This window comes from Zalophus californianus, chromosome 2 (assembly GCF_009762305.2).
Source record: "Zalophus californianus isolate mZalCal1 chromosome 2, mZalCal1.pri.v2, whole genome shotgun sequence".
Lineage (NCBI taxonomy): Eukaryota > Metazoa > Chordata > Mammalia > Carnivora > Otariidae > Zalophus > Zalophus californianus.
Genome location: NC_045596.1, coordinates 110,656,478 through 110,677,734, shown reverse-complemented (window position 1 = coordinate 110,677,734; position 21,257 = coordinate 110,656,478). Strand labels below are relative to the sequence as shown.

Below are 21,257 nucleotides of genomic sequence, written 5' to 3'. Positions count from 1 at the left end.
GTGTGTATATGTTAATATCCGCATATATAAAATACAGAAAAGATTTTTTTCAGAGTATTAATCTTCTAGATTATCCACAAGCATTTTGGAGTTCAGAACAGTTAATTATGTAAATTATGTTTAAAGAAATAAAATGAAGCTTCTTATCATATATTAATCTCACTTTATGACATTTTTATTTTAAATTAAACTATGTATAATGCCGAGTCTGACTTCGATTATAATGTTCCATTGATAATTGTCATGCATAAGCCTGGAAATAAATTACTGATCAGTGAACTGTTGAGGATCTTAAACGTGAGCTGAAACCAGGATAAGGAACCAGACTAAGAAAGCATGTAAAACATGTCAACGTTTTTCTAGACACCAGAATAGCTCAGTTTTTTTATCCTATTTCTTCAAGGAGATAAGTAGAAAGAAAAAGAGTAAGGGAAGGAAAATGTCCCTGATACACACTGACATACCAGGTAGGTAGAAGCTATAGAACCAGAGAGATTTATAGTTTTGTTTTGTTTTGTTTTAGATTTTATTAATTTATTTGACAGAGAGAGACACAGTGAGAGGGGAAACACAAGCAGGGGGAGTGGGAGAGGGAGAAGCAGGCTTCCCGCTGAGAAGGGAGCCTGATGCGGGGCTCCATTCCAGGACCCTGAGATCATGACCTGCGCCTAAGGCAGATGCTTAATGACTGAGCCACCCAGGTGCCCCTGTATTTTGAATACTTTACTAGAAATGCTCTCTATTTGCAGTGTGATAGAGAAAAAAAGACTTTTTTGATAAATGAAACTACTGTTAAACGTCAAAATATTATGAGCAATTATTTGTTTGAAAATTAAATTCAAGGCATAAAATTTAAAGTTGGTGGAATTAATTCAAATACTAAGATTGAACTGCATTATTAGACCCTAACAAAGATGGGTATATAATGCAAAATTTGGAATAAATGCAATTTTCCTCACATGACTGATAAATATCATTTTAAACATACTACATGGGACCATTAATAATCTTTCACATCTTTTCGAGCACCGGTACCCAAGGACTCTCATATTTTTAAATATGATAATCTCTCATAGAAAAATTTTAATAAACTAGTCTTTCAACGTTATTAAGATGCTGTTTGATTATGTTAGAAGATGCTTTCAATAGAACTTGTTTTTATAGATAGTACATATTCAGTTGCGCCCATTTTCTTCTCTTGAAGTTAATGGTTTTCCAGTTTTCGGCTTCTTTAGTTATTAGAAGTGAGTTAAAATCCCCTTAGATGATGCAATCAAGTTCTCATGAGTTGAGAACCTGTGCAGAAAATATGTCATACGCATAACAAAAAAATGAGAAATATGATAAAGTTTTTGTTGGAAGAACAATTTTACTTGACAGAAGGAAGAAAACACTTGGAAATAATATTCTTAATAAATTTATGAACTAGTCCTTTTTTTTAAGATTTTATTTATTTATTTGAGAGAGAGAGAATGAGAGAGAGAGAGAGCACATGAGAGGGGGAGGGTCAGAGGGAGAAGCAGACTCCCCGCTGAGCAGGGAGCCCGATGCGGGACTCGATCCCGGGACTCCAGGATCATGACCTGAGCCGAAGGCAGTCGCCTAACCAACTGAGCCACCCACGCGCCCCTAGTCCTTTTAAAGTGTGATTCCCATAGTAGTAACAAACAGCTTTATATAACCAGAATGAGAGTTATGGTGTCACAAATTGTGCATGAATATAATTCACCAGTTTTACTGATAATGCAAGCATACCGATTTCTCATGAGGAAAAAAATATCAGACATAGAAACAAAATTAGAAGAAAAATAACAAATAGTATATCAATATATTTCAAATCATTTGCCTTTTAGATATATAGTTTGAGAACCAGATAGATGATCCTATTACCAGTCCTCATGTCAGGGAGTCACTAAAGACTAACAGTATTTTACCTTTTTTCAATTATCTCCAGGCCCATTAAATATACTATTTAATGACCAAATAAGCAGAAGTATATTTAAGTTTTGTTATGATAAATGACTATATGATGTACAGGAATGCTAGGTATTATAGGGCAGGCGACATATTAAAATGCATTTTTCTTGGAAATTTTTAATAGCTCAAATTGAAGGCCCAAGAGAAAATAAATTTAACTTAATTTTTAGTTTTCCTTATTCAAATGTCCTTACCATAGAACCTGTGATATTTGTACAGCAGAAAAATACAGGCCAAACCTCAGTTTTGAAGTTTTGGTATTTTCTAAGAAATATCTGAATATATATATATAAAATTTGAAATTTCTTCTCCTAGTTATTTATTTTTCCAACTTCTCAGAAATAATCTGTTCTACAAGGCATGACAGCTGATGTGATAGACTGCCTGTTATGCAAAGATATATTTAGAGAAGTTTTAAAATACATATTTTTTAACCAGCAAGTAACTTGTTTGAGTCAGAGCCAGTGATATTACCACTGAGAACAAATTGTGATTTCAAAAATATTATAATTGTATTCAAATTGTGTTGTTTTCTGATGAATGTAATAATATAATATTATAGGTACATTTCTTCCTCATGCACCTTCATAAAAAATGCTTCACTTTTTATTCAGGCTTCATAAAAAATGTTTAATTTTTCATAACTTGATAAATTAATTTTAAAGAAAATCAATATTTAATTTTTTGAAGAAATTTCCAATCCTCCTTTAACCACTTAGCACCAAAAAATGGAGAAAGGTTCATTACAACCACAAAAGTTGCTATAATTTTTAGGAAAATATAGCTCATAGCCAGATATTTATCAACATGATTCACTCATTTAAAAATCAAAACATGTACATCAAAATTTCTCCCTACTTATTCAAAATGTTTGTTTTTCTCCAATTTCTCTAATATTTTGTCATATATTTTTCCAATTATAAATCTTTCTGTAATATCAATTTGTAGTTTAGATTTTCACCAGAAACCTGAATAAGCTTTTGCAAACCATAATGAAAATTCAATTTATAAGTCCAGATGCTAATCTGCCAGTATCTAAATTCTCACTGGAGTTAGGAAAGGGAAATTTGAACTTACAATAAATCAAAAATTGTCTTGTTGATATTATAGTAGTTGTGCAATGGCTGAACACATTTCATGATATACTTTATCTACTAGTTTGAAGATACTGACAATTCAAATCACATTTTTTTTTTACGTATAGGCAAATTTTGACCATGTATCATGTATCAATCTCAATAATTAGTTAAAAAATAAACACACTTAGAAGCTAAGTTTCCTTGTAACTGAAAGAAAAATTTACAAGAAGGAGCGACTTAACAATTTTCAGGTAAACTATAACAAGTAACATTAACAGAATCACTTATTAGGGTTATCTTCTTCAGTATGTTTTTTACGAAGGCACAATTATTAAAAATGAACTGATAATTCCAGGAGTATGCACATTGCAAATATTTAATAAACGAGGCAAAAAAATTCTTACAACTAAATATATCTCCTTAGACTACCTACAATAATGTTAAAATGTTTAAGAATACACAACTAAAATTTTTGTATCAGTATGGCAAATCAGAAATAAAAGATCTTTTAATCTAACGATATACTAAACAAAATTGAAACTATTTTTTTAAGTTTCCTTTGACTCTTTTTTTGGCTATTTAAGCTGTGATTAATCGGATCTTCCTCCTGTGATGGTTTATGCATATATTTACCACATCTCCCTGGACTTCTGCCATATCTGACCAATACATCAATAGTGCACTGAAAAAAACGGAAAGCACCTTGACAAGGCTATGGAAAGAAAATGCCACAGAGCAGTGGTCAAGCCGAAGAATTTCACACATGGAGCCAGGTGCAGTAGAAAACTGAAAAAGCTTATGTGATTCTCTGTGCAGCTGCCTCCGTGTTTAAAGCCCTTCTATGAGCAAGACTGGTGACGGCAAATGGCTTAGAAAGGAGAAAAGCAAGGGGGGTAGGGGAGAAAGAACAAAAAAGAAAACTATTCACAGAAGAATAAATAGAAAGCATATCTAAATAAATGAATACAAAGTAATGCTAACATAGAAAAAGGAATTGAGAATAAATAAAAAATTAGGAAGTTTAAACAGGTGAAGCCCTAAGCTCAATATTGTATATAATGTAATATGGAATGAGGTACAGACTGAAGGACAGAATTCAGGGTCTATGTCTTTCTAGTATTATTTTTCCTTGATAACCTGGTGTTCTCCCCCTAAAAACTGGCTGAGTAAGATTTGCTTATTGGTATGATTTTTTTTCCCATATCCTAAACCTGGAAATAGATGTGCTGTGAATAATATTTCCTAAATATTACAAAATTGGAAAGTCATCGATACCTGGCTTTACAAGAATATAAAACAGATGTACTTATTCACCTGAAATGGGTTTAACTTTTAGGAAATATAGCTACTTGCTATGAAGTTTACAGTACACAACATCAGTATGAACTGGAGAAAGTCATCAAGTAAATGCATTTCAATTCTCTGTATTTAGGGCTTTATACTTAAGAAAACACTTCAAAATCATTCTTACAATAAAATTAGACATATTAAATCTGATTGCAATTCAGCACACAAAGGTGAGATTACATCTTAATACAAGTGTGTCATTACAATTCTCAAACAGCAATTACTGTGCTCAGTACATTTCAGCTGCCCTAGAACTGCCAATGAAATACAAAAATAAATGCATTCTGTAATAGTTTTCACATCTAAGAATGTAAAGATAGGGAAAAATTTTTGCCATTGATAAAGAAAAATACAAACTGCCTTGCTTTTTAAAAATGTTTTCCAGAACACAGTTTGGCATTTTAATCTTCCTTTTAATGCTTTGACATCTCAAATAATTCTAAAGAAACATTACCAAAAATGGCAACATTGAGTCCCTGAGAAATAAAATAGCTACTGGGAAGGCACATTGATAAGACTCTGTTCCCATCCATCTTCCAAATTTAGCACTTTTTGCAGATGTTTATTCGTTTCTCTTTCTTTGGTTAGGTTATTATAGCTCATTATGTCTGAGGGACTAAACTAATTGAAATGTTCATTGAGACTGGAGTGCTACAGAAAAAAACAAAGCAGAGGGTGGGGGAGTGGGAAAAGAATAAAATGCACCCAAGGATACATGCAGCAGATACTATTTTAATATTAAACATTTTGTTTTAAAAGTTTTAAAAGGCTAACTTAAATTAGACACCATGAAAAATGAATAGGAATGAGCAATTCTAAACGTACAGCTTTTTAAAGATAACGATAAATCATATGCCATATATAGGCCAAAAATGAAAGGGACTTTGTACTCAAATATAAACTTCTGGCAAGATCTGGTTTGTTGTCAGGTTCCCAGACACTAAATAGATGCTCTGTTCACTTAGCGTGAAGGCCCGCAAGGGGCAGGGACCTCCGGGGATTCTTGGCAGTTCTCAAGTCTCATTAGGTCTGCATATTAATGACTTGCAGCAATATAAAGAGACCCTTGAGCAGCCTTTTTCCCCCCTCCTCCTGCCTGTGTTTCCCAAGGCTAAGGCTGCCTCAGACACAGCACACATTAGCCAAGTGAGAGGCTTGAGTTAACCACTGCTGCCAGGCGACCATGGGGCGGGTACTGCCCTTTGACACACTGCCTCGGCACCATTCAGAGGTCCACCAAGTGTGTTAAGGAATGTGTGCTCTCTAGGACCAAGGTTACCTTGAAAATGAGGACTCTTATCACTCTGTGGTTACATCATTAACCAAAATAAAGCTTAAAATCAAGTGAACAGAGTTGAATCTAGAGATGGCCCAATCATGGACATTTTAATAAGTTACGAAGGTTAATTTGCCTTTCTATTTCTTTACATGTCAGAAAAACACAAAACTCAATCAAAAAAGAAAAAATAAAAACAAAACAAAACAAAAAATAAGCACTCTTCTTAGTTGAATTGCAAATGAAGTGGAAAGAAAATCCAACCATTGTGAAATCATTTTCATTATTATAAGGTATATATTTCATTTTTAATAGTGTTTTCTTTAAGGATTAGTAAACAGAGTTATCAGCATCCTATAAAACTTAACAGTTAAATTTATATAGAAAAAAGTAAAATAAACAATGTAAAATATATGTATCACATTGCAACCCCATCTGTGTCTATTGTTAACCTCATATACAAATACACATGGGGTTCAACTTTTGACAGGTCATGGACCCTATTGAAAATATGAGGAAACCTAGGGTGCTTGAGAAAATACACATTATCAAACGTTTATTAATGACCTGAAGCCTAAGAAACCAGCATTGGAAATCCTGCTTTCAGCCTATTCATGACTTTTAATCACCTTTCTTTCTCCCATTCAGTAGTCAGTGGCTTGCAAAATGCATTGCTCTCGAAAGGAAGAAATTTGGATTCTAGTTTCCAATCATCCACTTATTCTCTGTGACTTTGGGCAGGTCAATCAATTTCATTCATCTTCAGTTACCTCATCCATAAACAAGTCTAATAATACCTTAATTGACTAAAGACTAAGACTGAGGCCTGGATCAGGTGATAAATCTATAGGTTTTTGTATGTAATATAATTGCACTAAAGAACATTATGTAAGGAAGATATAGCTTATATTCTATCATATTTCCCAATAAATCTCTAACCTTACCCAAAGGAACATTAGATTTTTATAATCCTCTTTGAATATACAATTAGCAACATAGGATGACACACAATTTTCCTGTGGACTTACCACCATTAAACCTACAGAAAATTCCCCAGGATATCATTCTTTCTAGATTTACTTTTAACAACAACAACAACAACAACAAGAAACTATAAAAGTCAGCATTGCCCTTTGAACACACTTACCGGCTGACTGGCCGCGATTGGTGGCATCATGATCACTATCTCCCTGTTCACTGTCTCCATGACCACTGTCCTTAGAGCTTACTATGTCGGCTTCTTGGAATGCAGAACTAGAAGTACAAAAATGCAAATATTAGAATAAAAAAGGCAAAGAAACACAGAAAATATTCTTCTGCCACCACATGGTCACCAATGGTGCTGCAGATTCATAGACCTCTCGGCTTTATTTCTGCAGAAAGCTAGTTTCATCACCTTAAGCCTAATTCTTTAAAACTGAGCAGAGCAGTCATTTTGAGCCTTTAAGGCATGTCACTTTAGTCATTATTCTATGATTAGGGTTATGTTTATGTGTACATCATTTTCATAAAATAGAGTATTCACTGGGAATAGGGAGACTATCAGAAGCAGTGCAGGAGTATAAACTGACAAAATATTCAGATATATTCAGTAAGTTGTATATAGATGAAATATACCCATATTTTTAATGTATTGTCTAGGAACCCCAGCATAATCAGTATTTATGTTCTGACCTAGCTGGAGATCTTATATTTTAATATTGGATAATACACCTAATTCCTAATTGTAGTAGGTAGAAAATTGTCCACACATCAAGCTAGGGGGGAGAAAAAGAGAGTCCATACCTGTTAACTCGGCGGGGTCTGTCAACTAGATAGCTGAGCTCTGCTCGCTGGTGTTTAGTCTAGAAAAAAGATAAATAAATCAAGAGCATTTGAATGCTGACGGCTTAACTAGTAGTCTTCTTTTGAGGTTAGGGATTGAGTCCCATTTAAGTACTGTGTACAGTTTTATGAATTTTCAAGCTATTCTAAGGCCTCACCCTAGTGATTGATGGGTAAGGGAAGGGCAATATGCAGAGACACTTCAGTCTAGATTTTCAGTAAAGGTTAAAAAACATTGCAAAAATATAAAGCCAATTTTAAACGTGTGTGTGTGTGTGTGTGTGTGTGTGTGTGTGTGCGCGCGCGCTTAAGGAGAGATTGCAAATGACCTCATAGCTAGGGCTCATAAACTATTGTCCCTAATAGAGTCAACCTAGGTATACTCTGCAATCTTTCTTTCAGTGGCCTAAAAAAGTGTTTAGGTGCATACTGGTTGACACAAGAAAAACAGCACGCTCAATAAGCAAAAAGTTTGGATATTTTATGGAATTATTTTGTTGTTTATTTTCAAAATGTGCTTAAGATACAAATGAGCTGTACAAATATTCATTAAAGTCAATTAATAATATCTAAGACTCAAATAAATAAAATAACCTGCCAAGAAAATAATTCATAACCCCCCCCCCCAAACTTTTCCCTCTCCAAATACCCTCTGCATTCTCCTCCCCAACTCCACCAACCACACACCTTTTCTGGTCCAACTTTCTTGTACATAAATCAACTCTGTTCTCCCCCTCCCTCCCTCCTTCCAACTTTGCTACTTCGCCATCTTTTAAAAAGAAATCGGAATTGACAAGCCAAATTCTTTGAGGAAGAAAGCCAGCAGTAGTGATTTATCAAGAACAGTGGCAAAAGGTGATTATTAGCTAAAAGATATATTTAAGGTAACAATTGTTTAAGCCTTTCGTTAGTTTACGCTTACAGGGGTTTGTGCCAAAGCAACTTCATTCAAATTCACACTGTGTGGGCGTTGGGCTTCAAGAGCGTCTGTAAATGCTGTCCAGAGCAGAACTGAAGGCTTTTCTGCAACCCGAGTTCAGAGGAAAAGGATCTGATAACTTATTCACTAAAACATGCATTCGAGTTTAGACAACTGTGCGAAGTTAAACAATCTATAGCTTACTTTTACACGCGACTGAAAGCATCGATAAACAAAGCAAACAATTAACTTTATTAATGCCTGGGACAAACGCAAAGAGAAAAAGACCTTGCCAGTACCAGAAAGTCCCTCCATCGCAATTCCCTTGCTTCCCCCGCGCACTTTTCCCTTTACCAGAGATTTCTGAGAAGGGAAAGGACTGAGAAGGGGTTAGGATTTTAAAGGAAGGATGCCAGAGGGAAGAAGGAGGGCCCAAGGTGGCAAAGCACCAAGGGGAGGAAATGAAAGTAAATGTGGAGGGGTGGAGCGCAGAAAATTAGGGACAACACGAAATTTAGGTTACATACGAAGGGGTGGGATAGCCTCCCCCCAATTCCTGCCCCCACAGAGATACAAATAAGTTAGTATCCTAAATATAAATACACAGTGCACCAGAGATACAAGGGCCGGGCTAGAGGAGGCTTTCAGATGGAGGAGATGAGAGATGGTGGTCCTTTCGCTTCAGCCTTACCTCGTTGGACAAAATGCTTCCGTTGGAGATGATGTCGGGCTGCTGGTCTGTGTAGCCGGTGACGATAGCCCCACAGGGGTTGTGCTCAGTGTCCGTACTCCGTGAAGGGCTGCAGGGCTTAAGGAACATCAGGTCGGTCTTGGCGGACTCAGGGGTCAGGCAGACCTGGTAGCAGTAATTCTGGTTGTGGTGGTGGGAGCCGAAGCCCCCGGACTCCTCCACCGGCACTTGCGCCGGGTTACTGGGTACATTGGAGCTTTGCACCAGCATAATGTCCGACTTGCTGAGTTTCTTCTTGCGCGCCCGGGCTTGGCGGCCACAGCAGGTCGAGCCCCCGCTGCCACAGCAGCAGCAGCAGAGGCAGCAGTCGCTGGCTAGACACGTGTAGATGTTGAGCTTCTTCTCTTTTTGGCAACGCACGGCAAGCACGATCATGGCTAGCAGGAATATGAAGGACACCGAGCCCAGCGCAATGATGAGAATGAGGGTGAGGTCCAGCGAGGTCTCCCCGCCGCCGGAGCGGCTGGGGCGCTGATGCTCCCCTGGCCCCCCGCTACCGCCCCCGCCCCCACCCTGGGGCTCCACAGCTCCATCCACCAGCTGCACCACCAGCGTGGCAGTGGAGGACAGGGGCGGCTGCCCGTGGTCGCGCACCTCGATCACCAGCTCGTAAGGCCGCTGGGGGTCGCGCTTGGCCGGCACCCGACGCGCGGTGCGGAGTTCCCCGGTGCGCCAGTCCATGCGGAAGAGGTTCATTTCGTTGCCCCGCACAATGCTGTAAGTGAGCCGGGCGTTCTCGCCGTCGTCTGCGTCCACTGCCGCCACGCGGGTCAGCAGGTAACCCGGCTCCGCCGACCGGGGCAGCACCTCGCGCGCTGGAGTCCCGTTGCGCCCAGGCAGGGGCGCCACGATGGCAGGGGCATTGTCGTTCTGATCCACGATGAGGATGTTGACCGTGGCGTTACCAGCCAGAGCCTGGGGGCTGCCGGCGTCCCGAGCTTCCACTTGGAAGCTGAAGTCCTTGAGCTGCTCGTAGTCGAAGGAGCGCAGGGCGTACAAGTAGCCGTTCTCAGAGTTGATGGACACGTAAGTGAAGACGCTCATGCCCTGGATCTGGCACTCGAGGATAGAGTAGGCTAGCTGGGCGTTGGCGCCCTCATCGCGGTCTGTGGCGCTCACCGCGTAGATGTACGCGCCCGGCACGTTGTTCTCGGTCACATACACGTCGTAGACGGGCTGGCTAAACCGCGGTGCGTTGTCGTTCACATCTGACACTTGTACCTGGATTGACTTACTGGTGGAGAGCGCCGGCTCACCCCGGTCCCGAGCCACTACTGTTAGGGTGTAGGAGTCTCCAGCCTCTCGGTCCAGGGGGGCCTCGGTCACGATGGTATAGTAGTTCTTAAAGGAAGACTTGAGGCGGAACGGCACATCCCCCAGCAGCTCGCATTGCACCTGCCCATTTTCCTCTGAGTCGCGATCGGTCACGCTAAACAGGGCCACTACTGTACCGGGCGCCGCGCCCTCGCTCACCGCCTCCTTCACCGTGCTGAAGCTGATCTCTGGCGCGTTGTCGTTAGCATCCAGTACTCGCACTAGCACCTTGCAGTGCGCGGGCACGGCGTTGGGGCCCAAGTCCTTGGCTTGTACGTATACTTGGTACACCGGGCTCTCTTCATAGTCTAGCTCGCCGCTCACCTCCAGTCGGCCGGTGCGCGGGGAGAGTCCAAAGAGCTCCCGCGCCCTGGGCGAAATGTGGCTGCTGAAGGAATACACGACTTCGCCATTCTGTCCCTCATCTGGGTCTGTGGCGTTGAGCTGGATTACAAGCGTGCCCGGTGGCGAGTTCTCTGGTAGGGACACAGTGTAGACGGGTTGGTCGAAGGCGGGGACATTGTCGTTGGAGTCCAGCACTCGGATGGTGAGTAGGGCAGTGCCGGTGCGCTGCTGTTGGGGTGGTAGGCCCCCTCCCCCGCCGCCTCCCCCTCCTTCTCCTCCTCCTCCCCCTCCTCCCCCGTCCACCGCGGTCAGCACGTAGCGGTGCACCGCTTGCTGCTCTCGGTCCAGCGGCTTCTCCAGCACCAGCTCGGCGAATCGGTTGCCATCCCCCTGGGTCTGCACGTCCAGGGAGAAGTAGCTGTTGGGGGTTATCTCGTAGTCGCGCAAGGAGTTGGTGCCCACGTCTGGGTCGAAAGCGCTCTCCAGGGGGAACCGGGTGCCCGGCGTAGCGCTCTCAGAGATCTCCACCGTCAGGTCCGGCTCCGGGAAGGAGGGGGGGTTGTCATTGATGTCCAGCACTTCGATCTCCACCCGGAACAGCTCGAGGGGGTTCTCCAGGAAGACCTCCAGGTGCAGGACGCAGGAGGGGCTCTGCTTGCAGATTTGCTCGCGGTCGATCTTCTCGTTCACGTACAGCACCCCGGTCTCCAGGTTGAGGTCCAAGTAAGGGGTCCGCGAGTTGGGCACCGTTTGAAACCTGCGAGCTGAAAGTTTTGTAATGTCCAAGCCCAGATCTTCAGCGATATTCCCCACGAAAGTGCCATGTTCCTGCTCCTCCTGCACTGTGTAGTGAAGCTGGGAAAAGACTCCTTCCACCATCCAGAGCAAGGCAAAGAATAATAGCACAATCATCTCCAAAGGGAAAGGAAGCAGCTTCCCGCAGCCAGCCAGCCACCCAATCACCTCCCCCACCACCACGAAAAAAATCTTAAAAAAATACAAATAAAAGTGCGCTATGTGGGGGGCTCCTGTGGCTTTCTGTCCTTAAAAATCTATTCCTTTTGCTTCATTTTCGGGCTTCCCCCAATTCAGCCTCATTTTTCAATCTTAGCGCAGGAAGGGTGACAGGCGTCCCCTTTCCTCATCTGTAATCTTCGCACTGACCAATTAATAAAATAATAATACAATAGTCAGCGTCCTTTATTCCGACAGTCTTGGCGCAACGCGGCGCTGGCAAATCCCAAGGAGGAAATTTCGATATTTCAAGACTGTCCTCGGTTTGTCTTCTTGCTGATGGGAGGAGAAGGAGGAGGAGGAAAAGGAGGAGGAGGAGGAGAAGGAGGGGGTGGAAGAGGAGGAGGAAGATGAAGAGGAAGAGGAGAAGGAAGAAGAGACGCTGCTGGCACCGTTGAACATGCCTCAATGTCAACGGCTGGCAAATGCAAAAGGGCTTAAAAACAGCAAGAGAATTTTGTGCCGGAAAAACATAGAACGGCTCTGCAGCATAAAACTTTCATTCTCTTCATTTCTCCGGATGGATGTTCTTGGCATTTTCTCCTCTTTCGCTCTATTTGTATTTTTTGGCTTTCATAGTTTTGTCTGTCTCTGTCCTCATCTCCACCATCATTTGCCTCTCTCTAAGTGTGATGAGCAGTTTCTTTCCTGCTGTTTTCTTCCCAAGCCTCTTTCCCTCTAACCTGTCTCTCTTCCTTCCAGTCTTTCCCTCCTCCTGCTTCAGCCCTAGAGCCTGAGATCTCGGCTGGCAGTTTCTGAGCTCCGAGCGCTCCGCTTTTCTGTTTTTGCGCAGCGCCCTCAATCTGCCAACCAATAACTGAAGAGCACCACCCACCGAGCCACCGCTAATTGGCCAACCTGGCTGTCAAGCATGTGCGTCACTCGGCAGCCGGGAGGGGCGGGATGGAACTCGCGACCGGGCGGGCGGCCGGGGTGAGTGTGAGTGTGAGAGTGAGAACAGCCCGGCAGGTCCCGAGGCGTTAGCTGGGGACTCTGCTGCGGAAAGTTCCCAATCCCCAGCCGCAGGTAATGGAGAGGGAATAGAGAGGTTCCCCTGTTTGCATCAGCAAATGCGAAAACATAATAGCAACAGCAGCGGTATCCTCTCTCCGGAGCGGGGTTTCCAATGACGCTAACATTCTTTTTCCTTTAAGGTATTTTCCTTTACTAATGATCGTGGAAATAAATCACCGGGAAGGGGAAAAGTTGCAGAGGGGCCACTAACTGCAGGGGTTACCTAATTAAGGGGCTCTGGCAGAGATTGGACATTTTTTTTTAAAGAGATATAATATGGATTGGGTAAAAACTAAGCGTGAGGGTCTGAAGGGGCTGTGTGGAAAGGAGTGAAGCAGTTAGAGTGTGGGGCGGAGGTAGGTCCTGAAAAGCCGAGGGATTCACGCCAAGAGATGTGGGCTGGCAGCTACTATAGATGTGCAGACGCGTTAGACTTGTCTCTTCCCTTCCTCAGTGTATATACACGACATTCTTACCAAATAGATTAACTCCCTTGGGGACCTAGTTCGAACTGCGAGCGCTTTGATCAATGACTGAAGAGTTTCATTTGAGCACTGCCTTCAAGCACGCCAGCCTAACGCCCGACTCGCTAGCATCTGCGCATCGCTGGGCGCTGCAAGGCGCCTCGGATATCCCTGCGCCTTACCGGGCCAAGTGCTACGCTGCGGCCGCGCGCTCAGGCTATTTTCTGCTTTTCCTGACATTTGGAGATCCCCCTCCCCGCCCCAATGCTAAACCGGGGCACCGATTGTTGCCCAGTTTGAGGCAAGATCTCTGGATGAGAACAGCAAGGCGACTGAGAACACGGGCAGGGGTGAGGATGAGTCAGTGGGCAGGGGCCGAGCACATGCGGCGCCCGAGTGTGTGCCGCTGCGGGTATCAGCGAACGCGCTTGCACACTTACGGTGCTCACATCCATCCTCCTTGGCCCGGCGCACAGGTCTGTGCAAGCCCCATCGGAGCCCTGAACCACACACCCTGATCTCGAAGGATGCGCTTGAGGAGTGTTGAGTGCCCACTGCCGTGACGTGGGGGCAAAGCAGCGCATCCATGCATCCAGTTCTTGTGAAGTTAAAATACAGCGCGAACTCTTCAGTGTTAGAGAGTGGAATGAATGCCAATTCTCCAAGAAAGATTTTTAAAAGCGTATTTTTTATATTAATTAATGGGCTGTAGGGGTTTGTTTATTCACTAAAGCTGCCCCTGTTCAGTCTTCTTCTTATGCCACAGTATTGAATGGTCCCCTGCGGCTTCCTGGTAATGAATGACCTGAGAGTAACACCGCCACAACCTGCGAGAAAAGGAGAGCCCTTTCCCCAACCCGAGGTACGTTGAGATTTCTTCGTGGCAGGGAATTAAGGAGAGCGAGTGTCCACGGGCGTGGTTAGAGACTGAGGCACGGCTCTGTGAGTCCCGCGAGTGCATGTCTAGTGCCCTGGTGCCCCCACCGTTGGCTCTTTCATGGAGATGGGTCCTGCCTTTGAGCGGTTAGAAGGAAAGGATGCCAGCAAAAATGGCTAATCCTTTTTCAGCTGCAGTAAATTGACTACTGGCCATAGCCAAGAGAAAACCGCTGCAGTTAAAATGATTTTAGCATCGCGTCTACTGCTGAGAATGGAGTGGCAGTTTATAAAAAGGACCTGTGGATCAATGAAAAGGAGATTATAGTGTATCTGAATATTAATAACGGCACTGCATCTGTACTTTCTACCCCTCCCCCCCCTTTTTCTTTAGATCTGCAGGATTGAAATGAAATATTTAGAGTTCTTCCAGCTGACTCATCAGAACCCTGGAGCATTTTTTAAATGACGGTAATTTTCTAATGTTTTCATTTATACGTTTGGAAACACTGTTGTGTGCGTGCGTGTGCACGCCTGTTTGCGTGTGAGAGACATGTGGCTGAATGACAATGCAGATCCAGAAATTGTTTGGGGAAGAGGGTTTGTGTTTTGAAAATGTAGATGAAGTTTGAGCACACTTGGGGCGTTCGCTGAGAGCCACAGAGCTTCCAAGAAGTGGAGATGAGAACGTGGAGAGATGGCCAGATTTGCCTGTAAATAATCACTACATCCACTGGAACACTTGAGCTGCCTTTTTTTTTTTTTTTTGGTAGCAGTTGTGTTTGAGCCGGGAACTCTCTCTGCAAACGTGGGTTACAGGCGTCTCCTAGCGGCGAAAGCGGCATAGGGCAAGCCAGAGAATTTTGCTTTGGAAACTCTCTCCTTCCGCAGGGTTCGCCTGTTGGGGGCTCTGCAGGATTTCTTGGGTCAAGGAGGCCTGTGTCCTCTCTGGCGACACAGGGCCCGGGCCCTTTAGAGGTCTCGCCTCTGACTTCTGGTCTCTGAAGCTGCCCAGGACCTTTGGGGAGACGACAAGGTCTTCTGCTAGGGGGAACAAACCCGAGCCCGGCCGTCCTCCTCCTCCTAGGTAGCTCCAGCCAAGGGCAATTGAGAGAGCATTTTGTTCAGGGCAAGAATCATAAACTGGCATTAATAGCCTTTCCTGCCTCCTTACCCTGGAAACATTATACACCCCCACCCCTCACCCACAAAACAAAAGCCTTTTAAAAATGCCCCTTAATTCCTTTTCCTTTTACATTCCCTTCGGTGAACCCGGAATTTAGTGAGGCCATGATTACATAAATAAGAGACTCAGTAGTGGGGGTTCACGACCTCTTTTTTTTTTTTTTAAGATTTTATTTATTTGACAGAGAGAGACACAGCGAGAGAGGGTACACAAGCAGGGGGAGTGGGAGAGGGAGAAGCAGGCTTCCTGCGGAGCAGGGAGCCCGATGCGGGGCTCGATCCCAGGACCCTGAGATCATGACCTGAGCCGAAGGCAGACCCTTAACGACTGAGCCACCCAGGCACCCCTCACGACCTTTTTGAAGTGGAGAATATCCTGTGATACTGCATCCCTCTCTCCCCTCTACCCCCATTACTGGACACAAGGGAACAGCAAAACCTAGGGAACACAACCTTACCCCTTACCCTTACCCTCTACACCTAACACCCCCTCCAGGGGAGCAAACTATGTGGGGCCAAAACAAATTGCATCTTAATCAGAAGGGGAAAGTAGTTATATTTCGAGGGTTGTATCAAAATCAATTTTCATAAAAGTCCTGGTTGGTGTATGAGAATGATTATGCACACTCATGTATTTCATTGGTCTCTAAGTACAGCAGAAATTGGGGGGGTCTCTAAGGATCCCACAAATGCATTTTATATACATAGTTACAAACTTTGAAACTAGGTAACAGGGTTGTTTTCTTCCCTACCCTTTTCTGGAAAAGGTGGGAGGGAAACAACTTTGTTAACCAGCGTTTTGATAAATGAGTGTTTGCAGTGATTTAACTTGACTTGAAAGCAATTTGTTTCTAAATCCTCTTATTATTGCAGTGTGCCCAGAGCTTTGAGAGAAGGCTTTTTTTTTTTTTTTTAAGAAATGGAAGAAAAAAATTTAAATTGTCAATAAGAAGTCTTTTGAACACCAGACCCGGCTAAGATTGAGCTGGATGGTTCCTGGCATTTGTCATTCCCAGCAAGGACAGTGCAGAGAGCAAACTCAGAGGACCTGGACCATACTGAATCTCTTACGGGTATCCATGAAATAGGTTTATTTGTAGTAGTGTAACCTAACTTAAGAGGTGGGAAGGCAAGGCTTTGGAGACCAGACACTGTGTAAATTTTTGTCCATCTACTTTACAGAGAGAATGTTGACTAGAGTTTCTAGAAAAGATTTATAGCATAAACTATTATAAGCATTTAGGTTACTCTTTAGATACTGTGTTGTAATGTTCTGAACTCAACAGAGAACAAACCAATCCGTGTTTTGGGGACTGGGAATACTAGATTTTCCATTAAAGCATTACTTATATTCAAAGTAGGAATGTTCTTCTCCATTTTGTTTAACCTCGTTAATATTGGTGCGGCTTCACATTTCAGTGTCTTTTCAGTTATCAGACAGGGCCAGCATTTTGTTAAACTCTAAACAGTGAATTAAAAGCACTGATGAGCTGAAGCAGCCCTCTAATGCAAAATGACAAATTGCACTTAAGCAATACATGAAGAAGAAAATGATTTATGGATTTTTACAATGGTCTGAGCAAATGAAAGCAACATGAATTATACATCCTAATGCTCACAATATCATTTTCTAATAATACGGTTTCAGTTCAGATGCTACACTCTCATCCTTTCTATAAGAGATATTGATCAATAAGAGGTCCAGGAATATTTTTAAATTAGGCAATGGTGTCTGATATGGGTTCCAAATATATATATTTTTCCTGAGTATGGGGGGGGAGGGTGAAAATTGAACATACTAACATTCTAGTCAGCTCCTTCACATATTGTGTCTTTGGGTGATAAATAGTCCTTTTGAAACTTATGTTTTGTTCCACACTTTCTTTCAGAATGCAAATAAATAGATCTAACTTAGAATGACAATCATTGTTACATCATGATCTCTTACTCTGAAAATCAAAGTGCTTAATCTCATCTTACATTTTCCTTTCATTGCTTTTGATATTGAAAAATCTGATTTCTCCAAAATATCTCTTACCTTCTTCATATTTGCTTTATCCTATTTTTCCAGAATATTGTTTAATTCCTTAGTGTGTTAAAGACACACCTGAGTTAGTAAAAAGGTCATATACCTTAGTTTTATTTTGGTCTTAGTAGACAGAATAGATCTTATGGTTGTCTTAAATTACAGAAAAAAAAAAATCAGATAAAATTTTGTGTGATGCTTGCTTTTTGAGTCTGGGGAAAATAAATCTAATTTACTTCACCTCTGTTATGATGAGTGACTACTCTTAGCACTTTTATTTAACCATTTGTGGCTTATATAAGTATTTTAGGGCGTGGTAGAATTTTAAGTGAAGACAGTGTCTCTACTGTCTCACATACTCAACCACAGGAAACTTCTAATTACCCAGAGGCCTCCAGAGCCACATTATTAGGCTTAATTTTAATTATCCAGGTTTATAAAAAAAGAAAAGAAAAAAAATGAATCACAGTTTCTGCTTTTGACAGCAATAATAATCACTCTTACTGAAAATTTACTGAAATCAATGATGTGATTAGGATTGTAAATAAGAACTACAAGACATCACATTTAAAAAGCAAGCTGCTTTGCTAACGTAAGTGATGTGTGGGTTATACTGATGGGGCCCAATGGTGGAAATGAAGGTTTAAACATTAAGATCGATTCAGAACAATTTCAAAAATTAATTCCAAGCCCTGATTAAGTTTATATACGTGAGAGAAAAGGTGTCTAGAATTCTATGTTTTTTCTTCCCTAGTGTGTTTGCTTCTTATTTGACAATGATACAGTCAGCATAATGCTAGTGTTTGTCTGGTAAGTATAAATTGTTTTCTTAAGGGGAAGCCCCTTGAGTTTATAAATACAAAATGAGATTATCCAAATTGTGATTAGGGTTACAAACCATAGCATTATTTTCTGAAGAGTTTGAAAATGTTATTGGAGACAGACACCATGCAAAGAATGTCAAACATAACTTGGGAATTACATTAGTAATTAGTAATTGGAATTACAATAGTAAGCAGTAAATAGATACTTCAATAAAAAATTATCTATTTCAGTTTGACTGCCTGCCTACTTAGTGTAACTCTTTATATTAGAAACTTGATTTTCATGATGTCTTATTTCAATGGGCCTGGCAATGCTACACTGTAAAATGCTTTATTTTATTACAGTTTTGGGGGGCTTTTTAGGTGAAACTGAGTAATGACTTTTAAATAGCCAATGTATTCCAAGCATCCTTACATAAGTTATCATATCCCTCCCCATGTCTGTAAATATTATCATTTCAACATTATAGGTAAAGATACTAAGGATGTTCACATTTCAGTAACTCTTCAAATTAATACAAAATTCACATCCAGGCCTTTTGATGTTCATGTTGAGGCTCACTTTCCTAAACCATGATGTTTTTCTAGTGTGAGTTAGATTTATTTAAGAGGTAAAACAAACCAAATAAATGAGCTAATTTAGAGGTGGGGTTCGTCCAGATTTTGTACAGACAACAGTACTGGTTTTATCCTAGTCAAAATGGCTAGTACATTGAGTTGAGCCATGGAGAAATTCATAAATGAATTTAAGGAGGTGTTTTGTGTGTGTGTGTGTGTGTGTGTGTGTGTGTGTGTGTGTGTGTGTGTATGAGGGAGTATTGTCAGGAAACCCAAGCTCAAATATGTTTTCTTGCGAGAGTGAATGGTTTATAGCAACCATCTTTTCCTCATGCAGAATTGCCTGACATGGGGATTGTAGGTTTTAATGATTGAAAGTGGAAATGGATAAAACAAACGCGTCCAAAAGGAAGGCATCTCTGCTTCATCCAGTCCTGAAAAATACAATGTTGATCAATGGCCTAAGAAGTATTGCCTTAGTTTATTAGAGTTTGTTAAAAGCTAGGAAAAAAAAAAGAAGTATACCAGTTTTTTTACAATGCAAATATTAGTGTTTATTTTGTATTTATTTCTGAACTGGTCCTTAATTTAAAAGGATACCTGTTTCTTTAAGCAAAATTTCTACTATCACTTTATACTAATTTCTTCAGTGTTGCTCAGAAAAGATTTTTTTAACTTGAAATTTCAAAGTTAAACAAATTTCTTTGACAATTTTATGCCAGCAGAAAATGGAAGAAAAGAACTTTAAAACAATTTTAATATGGAAAGAAATAATCAAAGGAAGATGATTATGGAATCTCATTTACCTACTGTAAGTAAAACACATATTATTATTTTGATAATAAGTATAGACAGAGGAAAATATCATATTTCTTTTAGAAGTATACCCAGTCACTCAGAGTATGTGCAGTGTAGGCTCTACCGGGCAGTTCTATATCTTACTCATTTCTCAAGGAACCCAACTGTGGAAGGCAATGGTACAGTAAATTATGAAGAACATAAACTTGACAGTCAAGCCAAATTGGGCTCAAATCCCTGGTTCTCAAAATATCTGAACTGGGATACATTTCTTAACTCCTTTGAAACTCTGTCAAAGTGTATCGAACATGCTGAACATCTGTTAAAATATGATGATATATATTGACCTTGTTGAGTCATTGTGAGGCTTAACTAAAATGTTCTATGTAAAATCCTTGGCCCATTGTAGACTCTCGGTAAATGTTAAATATTATTATAGCAAGATGTTTTGAATGAAGTGTCCATTAATAAGATACTTATTGAGAATAATTGGCATTGATTTTTAATGATTTTATTTCCTTTATGAAATGCAAACTAAAGTATTTACTTTGAGGTGCAAAAACAGTTTCACATTGTTTCTATTTTACAGGAAATTATAATATAATTTTGAAGATTGGATGCAAATAATAAATGAAGAAAACTAAACTAACAACATTTAACTAGGCACCAAGACATAAAAATCAGTAATGACCTTTTCTTATGTTTGTGTTTTATTTTAAAACTTTTATTTGTTTTCTTCCAGATAAGTTTAAATTTTCTATTTAATTTAAAAATTATTAGAAACTATCTAATTTCTATTTAATTTGTATGATAATACTAATACTGATATGTAGATAGATTTTAAAAATCATTTTGGTAAGAACACTAATTTGATAGATTCACTTATTTTTCTTCCAGTTCCTTAATATAAAGCCTTAATACCTACTACTCTATTCATGCTGATGAGTATTAAAATTCTCAAAATTAAAAACAAATTACTGAAAATCAGTTACTTAAAATAGAATGAGTTTATTAGAATGACCAATTCTGAGTCTCAAGCCTCAATTGTATTTGACTTTCTCCCCAACATCCTTCTCCTTGCAATTTTTCTGCCTAATATTGCTGTTATTAGTATTCTCTTCAGCAGCTTCTTCTAATTTTAGAAGCAAAAACGTTCATGCGTGCTGGTGTGATAAGAGCACAGTCATGGAATACTGAAAGAATACAAAAAAAATGTAAATCATTTTTTTTTTAAGGATTCATACTCAATTTGATATATAAAGAATATACATTAAAAAGTTTGAATGACTTCATTTGAACAGTATGAAAAAAAACCTGTTAAAATATATAATGACTATGACCACCAAGTGCATAAGGAATAAAGAAAAGACTAGAACAAAACCAATTAGTTAAGCAAAGATTTCCAGAAAAGGGCAGTTTTTGTTATGATTGATTGATTGATTTTTGAGTGAGAGAGAGATAGAGAGAGCATGCATGAATAGGCAGGGGAGGGGCAGAGGGAGAGAGAGAATTTCAAGCACAGTCTCACCCAGGGCTTGATTTCAGGACCCTGAGATCATGACCTGAGCCGAAATCAAGAGTGGGTTACTTTGACCCACCCAAGCACCCTTGTGATGATTTAAAACTATCTGAAGCAGGTTAGAGGGATTTGCACAGTGAAGAAGTG

At 40.8% G+C, this 21,257-nt stretch overlaps 1 protein-coding gene and 1 long non-coding RNA gene across 4 annotated transcripts in view; one reads left to right on the top strand and one right to left on the bottom strand.

Annotated features, from left to right (window-relative positions):
* Window positions 1-12,790, bottom strand: part of PCDH10 (protocadherin 10) — a 62,436-nt gene extending 49,646 nt beyond the window's left edge. For 2 of the 3 annotated variants that reach the window (XM_027599695.2, XM_027599693.1), the window contains exons 1-3: window positions 9,114-12,603; window positions 7,465-7,523; window positions 6,827-6,933 (exon numbers count right to left, since the gene is read on the bottom strand). In XM_027599695.2, coding sequence (XP_027455496.1) covers window positions 6,827-6,933; window positions 7,465-7,523; window positions 9,114-11,744 — 2,797 coding nt within the window. In that variant the 5' untranslated portion in view covers window positions 11,745-12,603. Of the gene's footprint in view, window positions 1-6,826; window positions 6,934-7,464; window positions 7,524-9,113 lie in introns of all 3 variants that reach the window. The other variant, XM_027599694.2, reaches the window with a different exon arrangement.
* A 26-nt stretch (window positions 12,791-12,816) lies between these two features.
* Window positions 12,817-20,311, top strand: LOC118356737. Its single transcript, XR_004819927.1, has 5 exons — window positions 12,817-13,000; window positions 14,091-14,186; window positions 14,595-14,671; window positions 19,519-19,604; window positions 20,181-20,311. It is a non-coding gene; the product is annotated as an uncharacterized LOC118356737 (long non-coding RNA).
* The last annotated feature ends 946 nt before the right edge of the window (window positions 20,312-21,257 follow it).